This window comes from Xenopus tropicalis, chromosome 1 (genome assembly GCF_000004195.4).
Source record: "Xenopus tropicalis strain Nigerian chromosome 1, UCB_Xtro_10.0, whole genome shotgun sequence".
Taxonomy (NCBI): Eukaryota; Metazoa; Chordata; class Amphibia; order Anura; family Pipidae; genus Xenopus; species Xenopus tropicalis.
In genome coordinates, this window is record NC_030677.2 from 159704201 (window position 1) to 159731183 (window position 26983).

Consider the following 26983-nt stretch of genomic DNA (forward strand, 5'->3'; position numbering starts at 1 on the left):
ATATCACCACTTTTAACTTTGTAATAGATTCTTCTTGCTGATTTTAGAAATGCTGAGTAGTACTATTCTATACCACTTTATATGCTGTTTTTAAAAAAAATTCAAACATTTGCACATTAACAAAAAAAATATATGTACTACACAGAAACACTCATTTTCCAATCCACATATTGAAATTCTAAACTACTGTGGGGTTGTTGTTCTTTGCTGTCTTATAGCAAGATTCATATGCTGCAGCAACCCTAATGTCTACTAACTATGGTAGGGATCAAGCCTAAAACAATAAAGCTCAATTACATATTCAGGCTATATTTTAGCACTCCAGTTTAGCCATAGATAGCCATAGTAATAACAAGTCTGGTAAAGAAATCATTATTATGAACAGTTAGTTATTCGTTTTTAAGAACACTGTTACAGTTCTGCTACTTGCCTATTTTCTGTTAAAGAAATTTTTTTATATATTTATATAGTGATGAGCGAATCTGTCCCATTTTTGATGCAGCCGTGCCCATTTTTGACGCGAACGCGCCCAATTTAACACGGCCACAAATTTTTTTGAGGCACAACAAATTTTTCTGAGGCCAATTTTCACAGAAGTTTCGCAAAACAATTCGCCAATGGCGGAAAAATTAGCTCATCATTTTAGATATACATATACCGGTATATAACTATATCTGGAACATGTAGCAGTAATTCCAGATTTATTGCAGCTCTAATGGCTGTTATTTTCATAGTGCCAATATGTGCACACAACCACACTGTTAAAGCGATTTTTATTCCTATATTATACCCAAATGTAACTCCCTTTCAGAAAGGCTTTATGGCTGCAGGAATATGGACTCTCCCTTTAAAATGGGACACATGACTGATATCCATTTTATCAAACTTATATGTCTTAATTTAAAAAATAACTGTAAATAGACAGACCTTTATAAAGTGAAAATGCAACAATTATTGCCTGGGTGTAAGTTAGATTTACCTTGTATCATTATTAATTCTATTCCTTATTAATTCTATTACTGTTGAGACACTTGCATGTCTTAAAAAAAAAAGTGCCATATTTCAAGTCCCTTGCTTATTTAGATGCTGTCTGTGTGTCCTATATATATGTGCAAAGGTACACTATTAAACACATTTCGTTCTCAATTTAATGCTCTACTAGCTTTAGACAGCCAATGATGTGGAACATTGTAAAACACTTGCAGCAAAATGGAAACCACAGCTTGTAAACATTAGTTTTGTCTGTCACTTATTTTAATGTACTTCGTGGGGCCAGAAAGCAACAGGTTGGATTTATAAAGTATCAATAAAAAACAGATTTCTGCTATAATAATCAGTTATACACAACATAGGCAGTTTTCAAAGAGGATTTTCTTGGCAAGGAGGGCTTATCTACCATGAGGATAATTGCCCGTAACTTCTTTATCCTGTCTTGGAGTCAGCCCTGTTTCATAGCAATTTCAATATTACAAAAGGAAGAATAAGTTAGTACATGCCTGTTGCCTCCCATATTTGTGGGTTTATTTATAAATAAATCAAATGTAGCTCTTATATTGGCATATTTTGCAGTTTTGGTGGTTTCACTTATTTATGGATATGAATTAACTTGTTTATTAATGACCTGGAGGTGGGCATAGACAGTACTGTTTCTATTTTTGCTGATGATACTAAATTGTGCAAAACTGTAAGTTCCATGCAGGATGCTGCCGCTTTGCAGAGCGATTTGATTAAATTGGAAAACTGGGCAGCAAATTGGAAAATGAGGTTCAATGTTGAAAAGTGTAAAGTTATGCACTTTGGTAGAAATAACATAAATGCAATTTATACAATAAATGATAGTGTGTTGGGGGTATGATTAATTAAGAAGAATTTTTGTAGATAACAAGTTGTCTAATTTCAGGCAGTGTAATTCAGTGGTACTAAAGCAAAGAAAGTGCTGTCTCTGTAGAGACTTTTAAATGGGGTCATGAATCTGATCCCTTCAAACCCTAACCTAAGTATGGCGGCGCAACAAATTACAGAGTATAAACCCTAAGGAAAGGGTATTGTTTATTTTTCCTCTTTGGAAGGGGGCAGCAACACTAAATAGAGATAAGGGTCCATTTTTTACTGCTCCCTTCACCCCAGGGTATAAGTAGGTGACAGAACTTAGGTAGGACCGCACACAAATGAGGTTGGGTGTTTCAGAAAGTACACACCGCTGCTGTCTTGGCTAAGAGGAAAATTTTCCTGTCATTTCAATTACTCTTCTGAATTTTGTAATATGTTTTATTACCAACTGAGTTGGTTTTGGTTGTTTTAGAGCAAACTCCCCTTTAATGCACTGAGCAATAATTCTATATCATTTCACGATTTTTACTATCCATTGATATCAGGGTTTCACTAACAGAATTCACAAGTATGTAGCCTACAAAAGGTGTTTTACCACTGGTGTAATGTTGTTAACTGGGTATTTGAGCTTGGTGTTCACAATGTACTGTGTAATTAAATATCTTTACAAGCAATGCCCCATTCTAACCATGACTGTATATGCACTCAGAATTAAATGATAACTGATACCTTCAAACATATGTATGGGGCCTTTCTATTTTTAACACAGTGGTAGCAGACTGGACAGCAGCATTATATGTCATGAAATAAGTGGTCCTCAGAGATAAAAAAAATAACAAGCTTTGACATGTTATCCTCAAGAGAGCTTCTGATTCCAAGACAATAAGCAGCTAAATAAAAATGGTTAAATTGGTACATTTTCCATAAATATACTGAAGGATAGAATTTCAAATAATGAATCTCACAGTTTCTTATTTTAGTCTAGTCTCCAAGAAAGAAATGTACTGCATGTTCTAAAACAATTAATGACAAACAAATGCAATTTTTTTGTGCAAAACTTGTGTACCTTTTGTTGAAATCAGCCTGGCATTATACTGTATGTATTTTCATAAAAAACATTTCATACCATGATGTTTCCCCTTTAGGGCCACTGTGGCAGGTAATTTAGACATATTTATATCTTTATTTATAAAGTGCTACTTATGTACGCAGTGCTATACAGTAGAATACATTAATACAAACAGGGGGTTATTAAGATAATAATAGATAAATACAAAGTATAACAATAAATACAAATAAATACAAGATACAGTTGCAATAAGTTAAGAGTCAAAGACACAAGAGGATGGAGGTACCTGCCCTGTAGAGCTTACAATCTATATTCTGAATAACCACAATTTATAATGTATTTTGGTGGTATATAAGGGTAAGAAATTTGATACTGGATTGCTGAAAATGTTTAATTATAATTTAAATATTAATACAAAAGGCACAGCACATTGGAATTAGAATGCAGACACTTATAATAATGACTTGCAACAGATCTCTATATGTGATACCTGAATATTTTGACAGTCTGCCCAGCTCATTTTAGAACACAGAGTCAATAATCCAGCTGGTCTGTGTGTATAACAGTAAGCATAAGTGGGTTCTCTCTATTAAGAAAAATGGGGTATGGTCCAAAGGTTGCTCATCGGGGCTCTTGTATTGGTCATAGGCCACTGAATTGTAGCCATCAGTTTGTAACTTATTTACAATACAAAAATATTTTGTATTTCCCAGTCTAATTAAATTTTAAGAGGTTTTCTGTCAGCTGGGCACTCTTTGCATTCTGTAAGACTGTTACAAAACCTAGGCCCGACACGGGTGCAGGGGTAACATATAGGGGTAAAAACTTACATAGCAACTATGTAGGAAAAAGATGAGCAGAGAGGGCCTGAATAGAAAGACAAATGTTTTAACAAAAATCTAGCCTCTGGGAAACAACCTCAGTAAACAGTAAATTAAGGCAAACGAAAAATTATGAGACTATCAATATCTAGATCATATATTACCTCTGAGATTAAGTTTATTTTTTAGCCAATGTTAGCTTGGTATGCCTCAGCAAAGGGAGCAATGATGTACATGACTGGAGCCATGGGCCACAAATCTTCTTTACAGCAGGAACACAATTCCACTTGTTCAAAATGTTCAATGTGAAGGATTACTTCCTATACTGAGGAACAGCTGGCTGCAGTGAGCAGTAGTTTAGTCTGCGAGGCATCAAATGATCACAAAGCTCAGGTGGTAATTTATCAGGCAATAGATGAGGAGGTTACAATTTACCTGTCAAAGTTCCCGCGGGGAACAGAATCATTGTGAGCATACACTCATTTTTATACTTTCCTCACACATATAATAAAAAAAAAATTTTGTTGAACAAAACCTTGTGGAAAATTATGAATAAAATAGGCAATCATTTCCCTGCTGTATAACTTGGAGACATGTTCCATGAACCCCTTGGTGATCAACTTTAATGGACATCTTCTTTCTTATATTTCTCAAGTACCAAACTAATAGCAAACACCTACAGGTATATGTTTTTAGGCAAGAGTAGCCTGCACTTGAACAAGCTATTTCTGCTGTTCCTCATAAAGGGTATGGACAGGGCTGGAACTAGAGGTAGGCAGAAGAGGCAACTGCCTAGGGCCAACTCTTCCTAGTCCACATTCTCTTGCCCCCACCGCTTGCCATTGAGCAGCTCTACTTAGCCCCCCCCCCCACACTGTGACGTCACTGCATAAGCCCATGCTTCTTTACGTGTGCGTGCATGCAGGGAGAGGGTGCAGGGGTGAGGTGGCCAGCTGGGTTGCCTAGGGTGGGCTACTTTCTATAAACAGCCACCACGTTCCATCAAGAAAAATACAGATTGTTTTAAATAGTTCAGGTTTTTAGTTTAGATTTATATATTTTAGGTATTTTATTTTATTTTAGAAGCTTACATTATCCATCTATCTGAAATGTGAAATGTGTGGGAATCAAACAGCCAACCACCATGCCTATTTTTTATGTACTGCTGTCTAAGTAACTTTATAACAGTAACAATTATAGACAGGTTGTGTTGGCCCACATGGTCTTATACATAGAATAACTGCTCCAAGATGTGACCCTGGCAAAATTCTTAGGAGTGAATTGGGCTTTTTTTAGTTTTTATCCAGGAACTTTAGACTATTGCCACTACATAAAATCTGGATGTCCATGGCAGTGAAAGCCACCTGGTGCTTTTGCATTAAGCTACCCTGTAAAGATATCCTGTAATGAACATCGACTGGAGTTTGGAGAAATGAAGGCTGCAGAAGGTGGTTATATTGGATGAAGTAAGTCCCTGTGTTACTGCATTTATATTTTCCAAGATGGCTTGGCTGGGTTTCAGTTCAGGGATGCTGGGCAAGAAGACTTCAGTACATGATTTTGATCTTTTATAAGTGACAGAGCAGAAAATAGCTTTTGTCTGGAGCCAGTGGCCTCCTTTCTGCAATACTTTTTCCTTTTGAAAGCACTGATGGAAAAATGTTTCTGTATCCTAAAAACTTCAGTTACATGGGTGATACCCTTCAAAGCAGACAGACATATTGGCTAAATAAAGAAGCATTTCATATCAATTTCAATAAATAAGAGTAAATGTGACTGTATCAAGAAAATAAAAACCAAGCAATAGTTAAATACATAGATTGCAGCCAATTTGCTGGATAAGTAAATCCCTGTTAATCCTCTTTCCTGTAAATTATACATTGTAAATAAGAATAGAGGTAAACCCTTGATTGACACTTATCATAAGGTATTAATAAGCTAAACACTGATATGCCAATCAAAGCAAGTCTTATGTATCAAAATCCAGGAAGGTCGGGAGATGATGGGCTACTTAATGGCTAGATAGAAATGAAGGGCAGAGAGAGATTCCTCAAATGCGCTCTTATCAAACAGCTCGGCTAAAGCAAAGGCTTATCAGGCGCATAATGTATGAATATCAATGTATTCTCCCTCTCGGAACCTTTTCTGCTGCTTTGCAGATGACAGGAATTAAAACAGTGTCCTACAAAAGACAATCCTTTTATTATTAAAGAGAAAATATGTCTTGTGAATGACTAGCCTATTGTGTGCACTAAGCATTTACTTCTTTGCATTCATATGTATTAGTGGGCAAACCATAATATCTGCCTGGGATGTAACAAAATGGCACAGTCCATTTGTGATGATATGATTGCGCTATCTCACTGAGTTTTAGACATAATGCATCTATTTAGAAAGGCAATATGGCAACTTAAACTCAGGTGTTTATATGAAGAGCAGGTCCTATGTTCACTTTATCCTCAACCAACAGGTTCCCCTTGATTTCAGTCTAACACGCAGATTATGTAAAATAAGTAGCTCAGCCACTGTCAGTATAGTGATGTTTATGAAGGCGATGTTAGGTATAAAGTAATATATCATTTGAAACTCTTCCTGTTGGACAATACCGCAGAGCTTTTCTTCTGCAAAATAGTCAGAGCCATACATATTTACATAGGTTATGGAGAAGGAGAGACAGGGATAGATAGATACAGTAGATGATAAATAGATAGATAGATAGATAGATAGATAGATAGATAGATAGGGTTATACGTATGCCAATTACACTCATTAGGTCAATTGCTTTAGAAAAGAAGGAATACAGAAACGGCAGTTGGGCATTATATGTATGCATATTTCTGGGTTTCTGGGGGGGGGGGGGGTTCTGTTCAGATATTCACAGTCATTTATTTTGAGCAAGAAAATGTACTTTATAATCAAGGCAGAACATTTCACACTGTCACACAGAAAGCAATGAGCACACTTGCGTAGCCATCCTCATCATCATTGGAAATCCAAACTGTATTAAAAAGAGATGCTGAGATAACTTGCACAGCTGGAGATGGAAAAAAATAGAACAAAACCATTTACTGCCATGAATATTGTCTAGAAAGCAATAAGGCGCAGTTGGTGTTGAATAATATTCAGAATACTGTATGTTTTTATTTGAAAGTGGTGAGATGGAGACCTAGTATGGAGACTGTATACAAACTACTGCTTAAAGGGAAAAACCTACCCTTTTATCAGCAGGGTTACTGTTACATTAACAAATAAGAAGTATAATGAAACCTTCTGTTTATATAAAATTCAGTTTCAGAATTCATCATCTATATTCTTCTATAACTTATTCTTTCTTTCTATAACTTATACCTTTTTTGCCTGACAACCCTGAGTTCCAGCCCTTTTGTAGCTTATCACCACTCCCTGTCATTACTCCCCTCCCAACCCACCTGTTTGTAAGGTAGCAGTGGTGGATAAGGGGGACGAGGGGCTTGCACTACTACAGTTACCCACATTTATGATGCACATACCACAATTTATCTTATTTTGTGTCTTAGTGTAAAATCTCACATTTAACCCTAAGGATCTATGTCCACATCTTCTGTCCTCTTCTTTTAATAACAAGACAAAAGCTATGGAGGCATCCACAATGTCATTCTAGTGAGCCTCATTCCTATGTAGTCATTCACAGGGGGCCTAGAAAAGAGATAGGGGGTCATTTATAAAGTTTGCGCATCGCATATTGTTTTCCCCTAAACCACATATGTCAAACACAAGGCCCGTGGCCCGCCTGGCTGTTTTATGTGGTCCTTGGTGAGTGTGTCTGACCGTCCAGCGTGATCAATTTCCATTTGCCTAACATAGTAACTAAGACTTGTTATCTTACTAAGTATCTTAATAAAAAATTTGGCCCCCAATTTAGCCCTTGTGTGATTGAGTTTAGCACCCCTGCCCTAAAAGCTTACATTTTGCACTGCTGTTTCCATCTTTTCTTTTTTTGGGAATTGCGCACAAAAATTCACGATTGCGATTTGCATGATCATGCCATCTGTGCGCATTTATTATGCTTGAATATAGCGCCAATTTTCTCTTTCCAAACACAAATTTGCAATTTGAGAAATCAGCTTAGCAAATATTTTTTCCGTTACTAAAGTTGTGTCATAACTGGGATGCAGAGTGTGCACATTTTGTAATTTTCAAATATGCCATATTGAAAAAGCTTTAAGGACATTTGTACTGCGCATACAAAATTCGCAATTATACAGTGGCTTGCAAAAGTATTCGGCCCCCTTGAACTTTTCCACATTTTGTCACATTACAGCCACAAACATGAATCAATTTTATTGGAATTCCACGTGAAAGACCAATACAAAGTGGTGTACAAGTGAGAAGTGGAACGAAAATCATACATGATTCCAAACATTTTTTACAAATAAATAACTGCAAAGTGGGGTGTGCGTAATTATTCAGCCCCCTTTGGTCTGAGTGCAGTCAGTTGCCCATAGACATTGCCTGATGAGTGCTAATGACTAAATAGAGTGCACCTGTGTGTAATCTAATGTCAGTACAAATACAGCTGCTCTGTGACGGCCTCAGAGGTTGTCTAAGAGAATATTGGGAGCAACAACACCATGAAGTCCAAAGAACACACCAGACAGGTCAGGGATAAAGTTATTGAGAAATTTAAAGCAGGCTTAGGCTACAAAAAGATTTCCAAAGCCTTGAACATCCCACGGAGCACTGTTCAAGCGATTATTCAGAAATGGAAGGAGTATGGCACAACTGTAAACCTACCAAGACAAGGCCGTCCACCTAAACTCACAGGCCGAACAAGGAGAGCGCTGATCAGAAATGCAGCCAAGAGGCCCATGGTGACTCTGGGGGAGCTGCAGAGATCTACAGCTCAGGTGGGGGAATCTGTCCATAGGACAACTATTAGTCGTGCACTGCACAAAGTTGGCCTTTATGGAAGAGTGGCAAGAAAAAAACCATTGTTAACAGAAAACCATAAGAAGTTCCGTTTGCAGTTTGCCACAAGCCATGTGGCACAAGCCTAACAAAGGTTGCAGCAGCTTATGGTTTGTTTATACAGAGCTCTTTATCTCTCTTTAGATACTAAGGAAGTTATGTAATAAAAGGGACTAAGTTTTCCCAGTAGCAGTAACCCATAGCAACCAATCAGCAGGTAGCATTTACTGGTCACCTGTTTTAAATCAAACATCTTATTGGTTGCTATGGATTACTACTATTGGGCAAACTTAGTGCCTTTTATTGCATATAGGGGTAGTAAGAGTTACACATTTTAAAAAAAGAAAAGCTGCCATCTCTTTTGAACTATACTAGGTTAGAATCCCATACTTAATGCTGATTCCTTTTTCATGGAACAGTTTAGCAGCTAGCACATTCTATAACATCAGATATTTATCCAATACATATCTGCACTGCAGAAATACTGAACATTTGCTTTCTGTTTGCCCTAGATTGTTTGGTGTTGATAGGAAACCATATTGCTTTCCAAAGTAGGCATTAATTCAACAGCGGGGAGGGGGGATGTTAGAATCAGCCCAGGGATGTATCTATCTATCTTCTAAATATCAACAGCTTCACGGAGTGATCACTTCCTTCATACTAAAGAACAGTTCTATTGTTTCTAGTGCAGAGTCTCTGCTTATTGACCTAATCCTTTTAAAAATGATCAAAACATAAAGTAGAAAAGCATCTCATGTCATTATTATCTAATATATTTTTGGAAGTATTTTATAAGAAAATGGATCCTTTTAAATATAAGCGTTAAAGCAGGGTTTTGCAACCAGTATTATAGCAGGAAAATATCTGATATCTGCTGTGCTTTTTATCTACATAATTACAGTTATTTGAGTTGAAAAAAAGATAACTGTCCATCAAGTTGAACCCTTTTGTGCAGCCCCCGCATTGTAGCAACATAAAGAAAAACACTGAGAATATGTTTCACTATACAGTGTCAACATCAGGATGGGATGGGAATATGATTTAAATAAAGCCAAATCCAATTTATTCTCAATTTCTAAATTTTTAAATAGAACTATTTTAATGCACACTGGCAATCTCCTTTAATTGTATGCAATTGCAGCTGTATTCTGTTGGGTTTGCAAGGGATTATCTGGAGAGGCGTGTGGGAGGACAGGGTATTAGTCTGACAATAAATAACAGCAGATCACTCAAATAAATGCACTGTAGTGGAACTTTGAAAGCCACCAAGGGTTTGCTGGTACACAAAATAGCTATTAATTTAAAGAAAAAATATTGAAAGCTGAAACCATATCAACGTACATAGTATCAGTGTTATATATGTGCCAACTAGTGATTAAAGGGGGAAGAAATCACCTACAGAATTTGGGTACCATAGCAGTAGTAAAAAACCTAAAATAACTTCACTAGGGAGGTACTGTAGCTGTTGCGTTGCTTTGTATAGCTATATTATGTGACAACTACTCCTTTAAAACCAGCAGAGTAGGGGAGTATAAATGTATATAGACTAGGGGAGTATAAATGTATATAGACTAGGGGAGTATAAATGTATCTAGACTAGGGGAGTATAAATGTATATAGACTAGGGGAGTATAAATGTATATAGACTAGGGGAGTATAAATGTATATAGACTAGGGGAGTATAAATGTATATAGACTAGGGGAGTATAAATGTATATACAGTAGACTAGGGGAGTATAGATCTTTGCTTTGGAATTAAGTAAAGTTGGGTTTTCAGTGGTTGGTGTAGGAAGGCGATCAATGGGGATAAACCCCTGAATTTAATTGTGTCACATCAAGAACACAACATTTTGAGGAAGGGTGCCCTCCTCTGGAATATTGTGTGCTTGAAATGACACTAACGTTATTTTTCACATTGATCAACTGGCTCCTGCCACGCTTTATTGGATGTTGGAAAGTAATGATTATATATGACTAAACTAAAGGCCAGGGTAATATTATACTTCTGGGGTAGCCAAGAATCAGTCCAAGTTTGGGTCCTGACCCATAGCTTAAGAATCCCCGAAATACATGCTTAAATTAGACAATTCGTTTTGACCCTTGTTCTACTGCATTATTACATTTCAAGTTTTTATAGAATTTTAATGGGGACCATTTAGCCAAAAGGTAACATGAATTAATAGCCTTGCTGTACTGGCGCTGAAAGACCTCCAAAGCTGAAAACATGCCGTTTCCCTGAGCAAAAAGCAATATTATACAGTTATTTTAGGTAAAGCTTCCCTTTCTCAGTTGGGGGCTGAAACTATTCTATACAAGAAATAATTTTCAAGCTCTTAACAGACAACATGAGACTTCCAAAGTCTTTTCACTTATCTCTGCCAGCCCTACTATGGACATAAAAGTTAGTTTAACAATAATCCCTGCTATAAACTGGTCCCTGCCTAAGAGGAACTTACAGTGTAATATTCCTAACATGCACACATACAGGCGGGTACCAGTATTCATTTGGCTTTTCGGAGGAGATTAGAGAATTCAAAGACACCACACAAATAAAGGAAGAAATAAACTATTTCACTTAAAGGGGAATTCCACCCAAACATACATAACATTACTTAAACTTTTTAAAAAATAAATGTATTTTCAAGCAACTTTGCAATGTAGATCAATTAAAATATATGCAGCCTTTTCATGATTTTTAATGTAATAATATGGTTTGGAACAGCTAACCTCCAGTTCTCCTGCTGATCTTGCTGACTACTTTGAAACAGAAGTTGTAACAGAAATGTAACAGAAGTTGACTGTCCGCAGACTGCTTTCAGCCTCATCATCCAGATCCCACAATTCCCTGCACATGTAATATCAATAAGGGGGCCCCGGAATGGAACGAGGCAGGAGTGGAGGGTACGGGGCCATGACAAGGATAGGAAAAGGCCCGGGAAAGTTTGTTGGTGATAGGGTTTATGGGTAATGTAGTCCTACACGGGATTGGCTGAGATGAGGAGAGAGTGAGTTAAGCAAGGAGGAGCATAGGGGAAGGTGGCCATTTTGAGAGAACAAGCTCCCACCCTCCCCCTGTGGGGGTTAGAAAAGGGGGTTTTTTAACCTCAAGGAACTGATTGCGGTGGGGGCAGGTACAGCTTCCACAAAGCAGCCTTCAGCGGCTTATTGTTACTGTGTTATCAAGAGATTAAGATATGTTATTTAATTACATTAATAGGTGTCATGATATAGGCCTGTAAGGGTTAATCAAGCAGGCCAAGGTATCCCAAAATCTTCCAGAAATATGCCAGAAAGAGATATATAACAGGCCTCTGGTCACTAGGGTCTGGAACCAGCCATGTGTAAAGGCCTCACATCCTGGAATGCCCAACTCTAATCCCTGGCTGATAAGAGCCATGCCATGTGGGGGAGTTCACATTGGGACCCATCATAGGTGATGTGGAGGTCACACCATAACCCCAACTCACAAACATTTATTGTCCCAGAACCCATACTATTTATACCAGAGGTACCAAAACCTGAGTATATGTTTCATTTAAGATGGCCTTTCATACGGGTCCAAACATCGCTGGATTTGGGTTCTCAGTTTGTCAGATAGGAGTATCTGGGCAGGGGCAGGTCACACAGTAGTGAAGTTTAGTCTGTATGGGACCGGTGGGATCATTTAGAATTGATGAATCTAATTTCATCTTTCTATTATGTTCCCACAAGGAGTTATGGTCATTTGTATCATTGGACCAGTCCATACACTCAGTCCATACACAGGCGATCATAAAACTCACACTGTGTCCTGCTAATGGCCCCGCCCCTTGCATTCCTGAGGGAGGGGGAGTGTCCAGTTACCTGATCCCCCCCCAAACTGGGATAAATAGTCAGCTCTTCTGACTATACTTCTATATTTTTCCCTTTTATTTTAAAACTGTTTGTACTTGTTTTATCGTATGTCCTTTATCGCTAGTCTGACCTGGGTGTCAGGTGTGTGAGACTGAGCAAGGGACCCTCTAGACAGCCACGCCTACAGTCACGTGCGTCTGAAGTGACAATAGGTTATTGTTAAATCGGGTTATGTGTAATAATGGAAAATGTTATATTGTTGCAAATAAACGGGCTGCGGCCTTTTCTATCCACAAAAAGGGTTGCTGTGTGAGTGTATTCGAAGTAGGATCACAAGGGGTACAAAAGCAGAGAGGGAAGGGTTGTTATAGAGGGCCACCAATTTGACGCTGCCCTTGTCAGGAAAGGAACATCACAGTGAAATGCATTATGGGTTATATGGTTCCTGCATGCTGTCTGTATGCTGTGGATAAGTTGTTACATCAATGTTTTAGTCCCCCTTCCCCTGCCAGGATTTCAAATAATTCAGAAAAAAATTGTTTTGCAGCTGGACTTCAGAATATAAAAATGGTATTTATTTATACAGATCACAGTGGTAGGTATTATTAGGAGTTTCTGTGTTGTGTGGGGCTCTTTGACAAATTTTGGTTCTGAAGCCAGAGTTCGCCTTTACACTTTGGCCATACTGAGACCAAGCTTTAGCCCCTGTGTTGTGAGGTGGCAATTCTAACTTTTGTACATCTAAGCTGCCAAATTTCTATTACTCTATCTGCCAACTGGTTGCAGGGTTAGTGTATTGGGGTTAGGGTTAGTGTATTAGGGTTAGGGTGTATTACGGTTAGGGTGTATTATGGTTATTAGGGTTAGGGTTTGGGTTAGGTTTAGTTTATTAGGGTTAGTGTATTAGAGTTAAGGTTTGGGTTAGTGTGTATTATGGTTAGGGTTAGTGTATTAGGGTTAGGGTTTGGGTTAGGGTTAGTGTTTTATTTCCATCTTACTTAAAAATATATGAGGTGTGTTTTGGGTATACTGATTAAATTAATCCTCATGACTTATTCAAGAGCACCTTGCAAAACATATTTGTAAAAAACCCATTAAGAGAGATTGAGAGATATCTTGAATGAGTGAGCAGAATATGAGCTCAAGTCACGTATACAACATACCCTGTGAGATGTGTGATGCCTAACAGCATGTCTGGGAAAAAAAGGTTTTGATGTACTGCCAAATCCTACCTTGTTTCAACAGCAGAAAAATGAACCTTGTAGTTTTTAAACAGTTTCTCTTTAAAAATATTCCTTTAATCACTCTGCCAATGATTATGAGGTAATTTAATGGCTATTTATACATTGATGTCCTTTACATATAAAATCTAATTAGCATGATCTCTCACTCCATTTTGTGCCCTAAAGTGCTTTTCACAAGGTCGATATATAGATGTCAGTACAAATGTTAGCTCTCACCAGCTTGCATTGCTCTACTGTCTAACGGCCCTATATTGTTATATGTTTACTTTTTCTTTGCTGCTTGTAAACATGAAATAGTGAGATTGAATTACATGTATCAGGCATATTCCCTTACTGGGTAGGGTTTAGCTTGCATAATATTGTACGTATGAATACCATTGGAGACAACAAAGCAAAAGACATTGAGCTGCTGTAAAATCTGCACTTACCCCCCTCTCCCAAACACACCAGTCACTGATATAGTCCAGTCTGTCTCCCCCCTCCCAAACACACCACTCACTGATATAGTCCAGTCTGTATTCCCCCCTCCCAAACACACCACTCACTGATATAGTCCAGTCTGTATCCCACCCTCCCAAACACACCACTCACTGATATAGTCCAGTCTGTATCCCACCCTCCCAAACACACCACTCACTGATATAGTCCAGTCTGTATCCCCCCCTCCCAAACACACCACTCACTGATATAGTCCAGTCTGTATCCCACCCTCCCAAACACACCACTCACTGATATAGTCCAGTCTGTATCCCACCCTCCCAAACACACCACTCACTGATATAGTCCAGTCTGTATCCCACCCTCCCAAACACACCACTCACTGATATAGTCCAGTCTGTATCCCACCCTCCCAAACACACCAGTCACTGATATAGCCCAGTCTGTATCCCCCCCTCCCAAACACACCAGTCACTGATATAGCCCAGTCTGTATCCCACCCTCCCAAACATACCAGTCACTGATATAGTCCAGTCTGTATCCCCCCCTCCCAAACACACCAGTCACTGATATAGTCTAGTCTGCATCCCCCCCTCCCAAACACACCAGTCACTGATATAGCCCAGTCTGTATCCGACCCTCCCAAACACACCAGTCACTGATATACCCCAGTCTGTATCCCACCCTCCCAAACACACCAGTCACTGATATAGCCCAGTCTGTATCCTACCCTCCCAAACACACCAGTCACTGATATAGTCCAGTCTGTATCCCCCCCCCTCCCAAACACACCAGTCACTGATATAGTCCAGTCTGTATCCCCCCCTCCCAAACACCAGTCACTGATATAGCCCAGTCTGTATCCCCCCCTCCCAAACACACCAGTCACTGATATAGCCCAGTCTGTATCCCCCCCTCCCAAACACACCAGTCACTGATATAGCCCAGTCTGTATCCCCAACTCCTCCCAAACACACCAGTCACTGATATAGCCCAGTCTGTATCCCACCCTCCCAAACACCAGTCACTGATATAGCCCAGTCTGTATCCCCCCCCTCCCAAACACACCAGTCACTGATATAGTCCAGTCTGCAGCCCCCCCTCCCAAACACACCAGTCACTGATATAGCCCAGTCTGTATCCCCCCCTCCCAAACACACCAGTCACTGATATAATCCAGTTTGTATCCCACCCTCCCAAACACACCAGTCACTGATATAATCCAGTCTGTATCCCACCCTCCCAAACACACCAGTCACTGATATAATCCAGTCTGTATCCCACCCTCCCAAACACACCAATCACTGATATAGTCTAGTCCAGGGTTCCCCAACCTTTCTTACTCGTGAGCCACAGTCAAATGTAAAAAGACTTGGGGAGCAACAATAGCATCATAAAAGTTCATAGAGGTGCCAAATAAGGGCTGTGATTGGCTATAAGGCAGCCTCTATGTACACTATCAGATTACAGGGGCTTTATTTGGTAGGAAATCTTGTTTTTATTCAACCAAAACTTGCCTCCAAGTCAGGAATTAAAAAATAACTACCTGGTTTAGGGACACTGAGAGCAACATCCAAGGAGTTGGTGAGCAACATGTTGCCCCTGAGCCACTGGTTGGGGATCACTGGTCTAGTCTGTACCCCCCCAAACACACCTGTCACTGATATAGTCCAGTCTGTATCCAACCCCTCCCAAACACACCAATCACTGATATAATCCAGTCTCTATCCCCCCCTCCCAAACACACCAATCACTGATATAATCCAGTCTCTATCCCCCCCTCCCAAACACACCAATCACTGATATAATCCAGTCTCTATCCCCCCCTCCCAAACACACCAATCACTGATATAATCCAGTCTCTATCCCCCCCTCCCAAACACATCAGTCACTGATATAGTCCAGTCTGTATCCCCCCCCTCCCAAACACACCAGTCATTGATATAGTCCAGTCTGGATCCCCCCCCCCCAAACACACCAGTCACTGATATAGTCCAGTCTGTATCCCCCCCTCCCAAAAGCACCAGTCACTGATATAGTCCAGTCTGTATCCCACCCTCCCTCCCAAACACACCAGTGACTGATATAGTCCAGTCTGTATCCCACCCTCCCTGCCAAACACACCAGTGACTGATATAGTCCAGTCTGTATCCCCCCCTCCCAAACACACCAGTCACTGATATAGCCCAGTCTGTATCCCCCCCTCCCAAACACACCAGTCACTGATATAGCCCAGTCTGTATCCCCCCCTCCCAAACACACCAGTCACTGATATAGCCCAGTCTGTATCCCCCCCTCCCAAACACACCAGTCACTGATATAGCCCAGTCTGTATCCCCCCCTCCCAAACACACCAGTCACTGATATAGCCCAGTCTGTATCCCCCCCTCCCAAACACACCAGTCACTGATATAGCCCAGTCTGTATCCCCCCCTCCCAAACACACCAGTCACTGATATAGCCCAGTCTGTATCCCCCCCTCCCAAACACACCAGTCACTGATATAGCCCAGTCTGTATCCCCCCCTCCCAAACACACCAGTCACTGATATAGTCCAGTCTGCATCCCACCCTCCCTCCCAAACACACCAGTCACTGATATAGCCCAGTAGTCCAGTCTGTACCCCCCCTCCCAAACACACTAGTCACTGATATAGTACAGTCTGTATCCCCCCCCTCCCAAACACACCAGTCACTGATATAGCCCAGTAGTCCAGTCTGTATCCCCCCCTCCCAAACACACCAGTCACTGATATAGTCCAGTCTGTATCCCCCCCTCCCAAACACACCAGTCACTGATATAGTCCAGTCTCTATCCCCCCCTCCCAAACACACCAGTCACTGATATAGTCCAGTCTCTATCCCCCCCCTCCCAAACACACCAGTCACTGATATAGTCCAGTCTGTATACCCCCCCCCCCCCCCAACCGCACAAATTAATTTACAAGAATTTTGGCAGGTTCTATCTAGGATTTATTATCAAAGTGGCATAGAACAGCTTTTTGACACCTGTGCATATAAGAAGTTACCCTTGATCTAAAGCTGCATACAGTATATCTCAGAAGTGATCAGATGAGCACTCTAGATTTACATCAGTTCATTTTGTTTTGCTAAAAATCTGCATGTAGTATGTTAGGACTGTATTGAGCAAATCTGTCCTGTTTACTTCACCGAAAAATTAGCAAAATTGGTGGAAAAATTAGCAAAATGCTTTAAAGTCAGTAGGTGACTTTTTTTATGCAACAAAATTTTACACCCGCAACCCTTCAAATGCATTAAAGTCAATGGACTTTCTTGCTCCAGCTGCATAAAATGGGCAGTTTTTGTGGTGACTTTTTTGCCTTGGCCACATTTTTTTTTGCAGCAAATTTTTTGCGCAGTTTCACTGCAAATCCATGTCTGTAGAAAAATTTTGCTCATCACTATGTTTGAGCAGTAAATTGACTTGGGAAATCTGAATCTTGCTGTGGGTTCAAACTAAAACCGAATGCTAAAAAGGGGGCACTGCTACTGATAAATTTAAAAGAGTCATTCAAAAATCTAAAAACAAATCAATGATTATTTTGCAGTGCTAAATATACAGTATTTTCTTTTGTTTTTTTACAGCAAATACAGATATGGGCTGAAGGTCCCATTTACTCATATAAAAAAGAATTTCCTTTAAAGGAATCAATATTTTTTTCCTGCAAGGTAATTATGTATTCTATGTATTAATGCTGATCCTATATGGAAGGGAAATGAGTTCTAGAAAATGTAGGATAAGACTTTTGCTGTGAATAGATGGAGCGATTGTTAAGGCTTGATATTTAACACAATTGTTAATAGGGCAAACTGCCACATTGCATTTAGAAAAACAAGAAGAATAATTAGTTTTCCTTCTGCCAAGGCTAGTTTATTGGAATAACCGACAGAAGGTTAATTAAATTCAGATCTAAATCACTTTGGACTATTAACCATTTGTGACATGGGGACAATATAGGATATTACAAGATGAACCAAAAAGACTTGACTTGTAACAAGACAATGACAAACATTTGTGCATATAGTATGGCATTGGATGGTATTTATTTACTCAATTTGAATTGTTCTAAGAGTCTTTTAATGTAATGGAGGTTGAACACGTTGGAGTTAGTTGCTAGTATCCCTATAAGGCTGCAAATTGTAATTGATTTATATGTATGGCCGACTTTCTGTCTTAGTTTTCTGACTCTCAATTGCACTATTTGCAGTGTATGGTCATCGGGATTTATTTAACAAGGGGCACAGTGGAAAATGGTGACATGTTCTTCCCAGGGTATTCTTTATTATTACAGTTTCTGGTTTGTTACTGACACAAATGGTGTGGGGAAGAAAAGTAGGAAAGTAAAATAAGCCCCATTACCGTACTATGGAAAAGATGTCCCTATTTAAATCATCAGGCAAGTACTTGACCGCCACTACTCCTCATACCTACATTATATGCTGCTGTAACCAGAGGCAGCGACCACAATGAATACTGCATCCTGTACAACAGTTTATGTTTTGAAGTGTAGGATTAACACACTGGGTTAAAGATATTTCTATAAGTTTTATCCATGCTGCATTTCCATGAAAAAGTCAAAGCAGCAAAATGCTTCCAATGACAAACCACCTTTTGTGCTGTTAGCTTAATACTCTAGACACAATCAATATTTTATTTAGATAGCAATTTGCAGATGCTTAAATAGTACTGCCGGTTTTAGTGTTTTATAAGAGACAATATTTTAATTGTCTATATATTTTTAAACTATCAACCTTGTTTGGCATTCCTGCATGTTCTCCACTCTAGTAGCACACTAACATCCCATTTTAAAGCATGACTGTTATTCCTTATTCTTATTTGTGATGACAACCACATGACCTGTTAAACAATCTCCATGCTTGAAATTAAAATCGACAGGGGTTAACACACAATTTGTAGAGTATGGAGAGTGGCATAGGTGTCCTGTGAGCTGAGGATCATGGAGAAGCAGCCTGTATGGTTCAACACTGATTCTGCATGGGAGCCCTATGTTATTTAATGAAATTGCGAATTGTAAAAATCTGTCCAATTTAGCTTCACCAAAAACCTTTTAAACATTTTCACAAAAATTGCCATCCGCATCAATTTTTTTTGAGATGCATTATTTTTTTGACGCGTGCAGCAATTTTTCTTGACGCGTGCATTTTTTTGTAATGCGTGATTTTTCCACGCTCAATTTTTGCGCCCGTTACACAGAACAATTTGCCAATGGTGAAACATGGAAATTTGCTGCAAATCCATGCCTGGCAAATAATTCCGCTCATTACTTATTGTGAAGTTCCGTTAAATTTTCTGTGGTTTTGCAAACTTTTACATAAAGCAAATGCTGCAAGCTTGCTCATCACTAGCTACCACTGAGAAACAGCTATAGCCTGTTGCAGTACATTTGCTGCTTATTTATTTGCTGGCCTATGCAGTGGCTGCCTTGCATTTGAGAGGCTTGAACCTTTATTTATACTGCAGATTCTGAATGCTGATAGTCTGTATCCCATGTTGTGACTGTTCTTTTAGTTACATGAATGCTAAACCATCTGCTTCCTGTTGAGTTAAATCATTCCAGAACCTGACTGCTGCTGCTGCACTGTATTGAAAATGAACCAAACATGCAGGACTATGACAGTCTGCTATCATCCCTCCCAAGCTAATAAATTACATTGTTCCCTGGTGATCTAGGCTGCTATTGTTCTACTTTTCTGACACCTTGATGTACTAGACCTAGCTTGTTCTGACCAAGCTCCTGAGAGCCGTCTTCACTGATATGGCCTGTTCATGCTGTTCACACTTATTCTTCTAGATGCCGTGACCTAACTTAGCTTGTCTGATCACGTTTCAGAATCGCCTGTCCTTACCTGGCCTATCTGACTTTCACAAAAATTTAGCAAAGACTTCAAATTCAAACACTCCTTCTACACACTAGATGCACCTTAGCATTACATTAGGTATGGCCATGCTACTGTCTGCATTTCTAGACTACCGGTGTGTACAGAGGGTTATAAATAAATCCTTCTTTCCCCTTCCTTCTTTTATATAAGTTAATAAATCGCATAGGTTACCAGGCTATGTACAAGAGGTATGTATCTCACACATTGTTTTGTTCTTGTGTTTTGCACTGTAGACAAGATGATTTGTGTGAAAGATTCAAGAGTCTTTAGCAAAAGCAGTTTGTTATTGTTTGCTTAACTAAAGTATTTTTGCTGCTATGTGATTATATTTAATTCATTTACTTAGGTTTATGTCTCCAAACTTTGTAAGATAATCAAACTTCCACGAGTTGTTTTAAAGGGCCGTGCCAGTATAAGATTATTTACATATAAAATGATAGGGTTTATTTACAATGACAGGGAAAGGTGCAAAGAGTCTGCTATACACAAAAGTTTCCATGGGCGTACAGGATCTGGAGCACTTGTTCATGTACTTGTTCAGGTACAAACATTAAGTATCTGCTATGTGAATGTGGGGCCATTACAGTTTCCAAAACAAAGGCATACTTTTTCTGCCTTGCAGCAACGGAGTTCAATTCCAACTTCTACAAGGGGTTTGTATTCCTTGTGTATGGGTGGGTTTTCTCTGGGTAATAACTTTTACAAGTGCATGTTCTTGGCTGTTTACTATAGCTAAACGAATAGTTGCCGGCATATTTTAGCTGGCAGAGAAATTTCTGATACCCTTATGCTTTCTGAAATCCACATTTCATAAGTGGTGAGAGGCAGATTTCATTCAAATATATGGAAGGAGGCATAGGAAGATCAGGGTCATATTTCTATACAAACATCTGAGGGCCTTTGCCTAGGCCGCCAGCTTTAAGGGGTGCCTATATGATAAATTAATAATATGAAAAATTATTTTTTTTAAAGAAAAAAGCTTCCCAGCTGTTGCCGAAGGCTTGCTGGGTAAAATTTGGCAACTGGCCTGGGGGGGGGGGGTCGCGACAAATACGAAAAATCGTGACGGCGACAAAAAAGGCGCAAAATTATAATTTCCAATACGATTTTTTCCCTTTTGGGATTCGGATTCGTGGATTAGTAAATCTCCCCCAAAGTATGACATAAGCCTAAACTAAGCTTTAACTAACACCCCCTTATTAAAGTACCGCACATATCTTCAAGTTTTATCGTACATTGTAAATGTAAAAATATCTTCCTTTTGCATCTTCCCTAGATATTATGAAACTGGGCTGCAATGGGAACTGCTTTTAATTTCAGCTCTGCCCAATACACCATTGTTCTTAACTTTCCGACCACAGCCTTATTTTAACCTCCTATAACCCCCACAAACCATTATAGTACTCTTAAGGTGGCAATGGGCCGGACTGTTGGAGAGCATACAAAGAGCCATACACAGCATTTCTACCTTTTTACTGTTCCACTTAAACGTTTCAAACAGTGGGAAGTGAATGGGAGCTGAGGCTCATCTCCCCTTGCTCATGAACTGGCCAACATGGTGCATTGGCACATAACATTTTCTAACCTGCCCAATCCCAGAACTGATTAATATTTATAGTACATGGATTTAGGTTGAGCTTGGTGGGGCACCATCCATGTACTAATAATTAGATAACAGTTCAACAGTAACATTTTAGTTTAAGGATTCTCTACAGTGAAGCATTTTAATAAATTGATTCATTTCTTTTCTGCCGGGTAGTAGCCTTCAGTAACAGCGGTGAACTAAACATGCAATTTATTTAGTAAACTCCTCATAAAAATACAACTATTATGTTAATTTTAATTCAATTCAAGTCCTTTGGGGACATACTAAATCAAAAGGAATCTTTTTTTTGTGTTTTTATGAATAGTCAGTAATGTGGATAAGGATTTGCATATCTAAACTGCTTGTTGTTCTTTTTTCTATGAGCAGCAACTATCATTCTAAAGGGAGGCAATATCATAATCTCAAGTAAAATATAGAAAATCTCATTAATTAGAGAACAAAATCATTTTTTCTCTAATTGACAATAATACATAATTCCAGCACTTAAATGGATAATAAACCATCAGATGTAAAATTCCATTAGCAACAACAGATGGAGCCAACACATTTACCATAACTACAATAGTTGCTAAAGAATAAAGAACTATTCTCAAATTTGTCTACATAACTGTAAAAAACGTGCATAAATACAATCCAAACTGCCACAAATAAATAGAATTTTTTTGCCCAGACCTAACTGATTCTGCATAAAGGTTTCCTTTCTGATTCATGGTCTGAAAGGAAACCTTTATGCTCTGATGAACCATTTCCCAACATCACTTAGGTTTACATGGTAACGCAACCCCTACCTCACTTGTTCTATTGCTACAGATTCTGTGAACAGAACCTGAAGTTCTAAAGCCTGACTGTCTTGCCAGCCTGACTGTCCCTTATCAACCTGTTATAGCTTCTAATTGTAACGGCCTATTGCTGCACAAATATGACAGCCCCCTAACAGAGGAACATGGGGGATCAGATAGGTAATGTAAAAGCATAGGGCCAGGGGTCCGCAAACTTTTTAAACAGGGGGCCAGTTAACGGTTCCTCAGACTGTTGGGGGGCCTGACTATAGTTAGTCCAGCGTTAATAGTGTTGGCTATTGGGACATGGTGATGTGACGCGCTGGGGCAGACAGCTTGGGCTGAGGACCACACTGAGGCAGACAGGTAGTAGCCAGGAGTGAGGACTCAGTGGGGGTGGGGTAAATAACCTAGGGGTGTCATATCCGGCCCGCGGGCTGTAGTTTGAGGACCCCTGCATTGGGCAAATTCTTTTAAGGCAAAATTATTAATAGCATGCCTGTGTTACTATAGATGTAAGAAAAGTTTTAATTTCTGGCATCAGTATCTATTTAAAAGTACATGCATCCAAAGCTGTTTGTTGACCTCTTGCAGAATTGCGTTCCATGCTGCTGTGTCTGTCCCATATTCTGTTGCAAATTGTGCACCAATTGTTGCTGGGGAAGCGTGGAGCTACTCCCACCTCAAGTGGCAGTAACTCCAGGGTCCCCACAGTGACCAGCTTTACTATAATACAGCGTGCTTGCACCAAAAAAACTCACATGCGGATGTCATTTTGACACCCATTTCCAAAATTGTTTAGATCAGTTGTGTTGATTCATGCTAAAGAGCAAGAGCAATTGGGTGTTAGACACATTAAACACAATTGCATGAGACACATTTTTCCTTTGTAGCCAATTAAATTATGGGGAAACATGCTGCAATGTGGGAAAACATGGTGACTCTGCAATGAAATTACACTTTTCACATTTGTGCTTATAACTGAGCCCTTAAGAGTTAAGCTTTTATGTGTTAATTGGGCAGTGTCTGACCATCTCTTTTTAGAAAGGGACTGCCAAGCTCTATGACCACAGTGTATTTCTGGTGCTCAATTTTCTGGCTGCACAGAGAGACATGAACCACCCAATAAGCTAAAAATAAGAACAGTTCTGACCAACACAGATACGAACGGTACTTAACCAATTTATTTAGTAACTGAGTACTTTGTAGGGGAGGTCCCTAGCTTCTATTTTATTTGGTGCCCAATAAGGTGTACCTTTCATTCTATACATATATATGGGGGAAAAGAGCAGTTTTTCACAGACCTAAATTTAACAAAAAAAAGACACAGTGAATGGTATTTGCAGGAAGAATCGATAACAGGATGGGATGGCCAGAGTCCAATTTAGACTGAACCAATTACAATGAAAAATTGGGACTTGAACTAGTATTTGTTTCCAGCAAGCATTTCTGTGTTATTAGCAGATTATCAGCCTACATTATTAGCCTAGTAGCAGCCTACACTATGAATGGGAGAAATCATATCCACGTTCCACAGTCTTTAACCCTTTGTATCCAAGAAATGACACAGCAGGTTTCCCAGGTAACATATGAACTAGAAAAACAGATTTACAAATAAAAATGATTATTGCTGCAAAATGTAATACATATGTGTAGATGCAAAGATATAACATACACTATTTTTACACACATTTTTATGTCCTCTTTTGATTTGGGGATTTACTAGGTCGTATTAGGACCACAAACATATATACAATATATTATTATTCAAAAGAAACCAAAGTGAATAATAGGCTGAGAGATTCCGGAGCAGACTGTGGCAGCTGGGTGACATGGACATTATCTGAGAAGAACACTCACCTTTATGACATCTTCATCTGCTGACCTGCACTCGCTGAAGTCAGATACATCAATCACAGAGCCATCCTGCTGCACTGCCACCACCTTCACAGGGACCGACACTGCCCTTCCTGTCAGAATAGCTGTATTTAGAAGTTCTGTGTCCTGCATACATAAATAAAGCATTGGGTCAACTTCACAGCCTGGCTAAAAACAGGAAAACTGAAACAAGCAGTCAGTTATAAAAATATATTTGCATTATTGTGATTTGCGAGCTATATGTAAACAGCTTCAATTATGAAATAAAGCTCCATGGCTTGAGCAAACTTGTACATAGATTGTACATAAAATTGCATATAAACTTGTTAAGTTTTACTAACTATGCTCGTTTCTACATATGATTACTAGACTAATGTGGCTCTTTTCAGATCTTTCACCCATGACCTTGCTGTCATGAAACATAAATCAAATGATGCTTTTTTCAGGTCAGTCTGCCATATAAAAAGCATCATAGAAAATGTATACACATTTTCTATGCTGTGCTACTTTTATACAACTTAATAAACATGCCTCCTTGTCAGTGCTTGTAAAAGAATGCCACCTCATACTGACTGTTCCAAGCGTGGCTTAAATCATCAGATTCTAAATGAAAGACTCAAGGTTTACTTATACACAAGCAGTTTAGAGAACAATTGATGGAGTGTTTTCTGATCCTGAGTTCAGTGATTTAATGACTGAATCAAAAGTTTCCTCCTTTCCATGCCAGCTTCTAAAAAACTGACCACAATAAAATAAATACTCAGGACTTCATAAAGTTAAAAAATCAGCCCATTAATGCTTGTGCTATATAACTGATCCCAATGATTTTATAATGGGGTTGTATGGTTTCTTCCTTGTCTTGAAGACTTTGAGTAGGATTCTTGTAAAAGATGATGAGTTTATTTATGATGCTAGATTAAAAGTGATTCAGGGTGATCAGTTCAAGAAATTAATGTTTGGGCTTGTTTCACTTGCTGGTGTCTAACATCTATTATGATCACTTAGAAATCATACACATTTGTGTATAAACCTGAGAATGTCCAACCACTAAGATCAGGGTGTAAAAGGCAAGTGAAGAGCAGCCAATAAGGGTGTTCACCAAACATCAAAAAGACTATGGTGATATTTGTTTTGATCATGTAAAAACTCAACCTGTTACAAAGCAATAACTAGAGAATGTTCTTCCAAGGCTATCTGGGTAAGCAGGACTGTTTCCAAGTTATGCAGCCACTTCTAGCACCGCACATAGTGCAGCACAAAGTATGCAAAAAGCCACATATAAAAAGATGCCACATATATACCCCTGTCAGAGCTCCAAAATGGCACAGTTTGTTAATTACTGTATTAGTTATAAATTATTAATCAATGATGAATCCATTCGGTACAAGCTGTTGTTTCCCAGGCCAAGCATAGTTACAGACTCATGGTTCTTTAGACTCTTCTACAAGTTATTAATACTACCAGAATGAGTCACAGACAGCAGTTTGTGTGAGAGGGAGAAACAGAATTACTCATAATGAGTCTATCATGTTGCTTCCATAAAGAAAAAACTACTAGAAAAGAAAGATGCGTATAATTACCTTAATTTCTATAATGCATAATGCTGCATGATGATACTTTAGCAAATAATGTCTATTTTCAATGTTTCCTGCACTAAAAGTTACAGTTTAGGCTAAAACAGAATGAGTAACCAAACATGCCTTTAAAATTCTTTGTACTGCCTGGCGCAGAACTCATGAAAGTAACCTGGAGAATACCTAAAGCATACAGTAAGCACCAATTCCTCTACAACTTGGTAGACCTTTCTAAGCTTACATTTAGGAATTCATTAATTTGCCTTAGAGTATTAATGAAAAGCAACTAATCAGTAATTAGCAATCTACTGCAGCATTTTGGACTGGTTTGTCTTTAAGCGTACATTACATATATTGTCAAGAGCAAGTACATTGCTTATAAAAAAAAGTTCTAAAAATGGGAAAGGATTGTTCCCTTAAAAGTTACATTTTCTGCTAATCAAATTAAAATTTCCCAAATGTGATACTAGCCAGGTATTACACTTCTACTAGTTACTCTTCCAGACTGTTAAGGAGAGCTGGCGGCTATTAACACTTCATTGCAAAGTGTCACCCAATCCTCATCTTGTGACTGGACAGCCAGCAGCTAAGTAGAACAGGTCAGGGAATGCATGTTATATTTCCCTGTGTGCGGGAAGAGATGTGATTGACAACTCATACCCTAAGTGTTTCTGGAGAATAAGACCAACTCTCATTTGTTACACATACACAGATGGGGCTCTATGGTGAGCTCCAATAAAGATGTAAAGATGTAATATCAAAAATAAGAAATAAAGAATGTATAATCCCAAATAATGGTACACTGCATACATACATGGATTTCTGCCATCACAGACCCTATAGTGGGGTTAATAGGAAGCCCTCCCAGGGAAATATTAAGCAACAAGAGATAAGGATCCTAGAGAAGGGAGGAACCCATGAGGCACTCATACCCAGATACTTACTCCCTAATTTAGTTGAAAACCTCTTGTACCCAAAATACAGAGTACCAGTTTGCACACAGGCCAGAGATATAACTTCCAAGTTCCTGTAGCTCAATGAA

At 39.0% G+C, this 26983-nt stretch overlaps 1 protein-coding gene across 3 annotated transcripts in view; it reads right to left on the minus strand.

Moving 5' to 3' along the window:
- The window catches only part of tmem132b (transmembrane protein 132B), a 295846-nt gene that overhangs the window by 45859 nt on the left and 223004 nt on the right, over positions 1-26983 (minus strand). For all 3 annotated transcript variants that reach the window (XM_002935284.3, XM_031892519.1, XM_031892521.1), the window contains one exon: positions 24350-24493. In XM_002935284.3, the coding sequence (XP_002935330.1) occupies positions 24350-24493 (144 nt within the window). The remainder of the gene's footprint in view (positions 1-24349; positions 24494-26983) is intronic.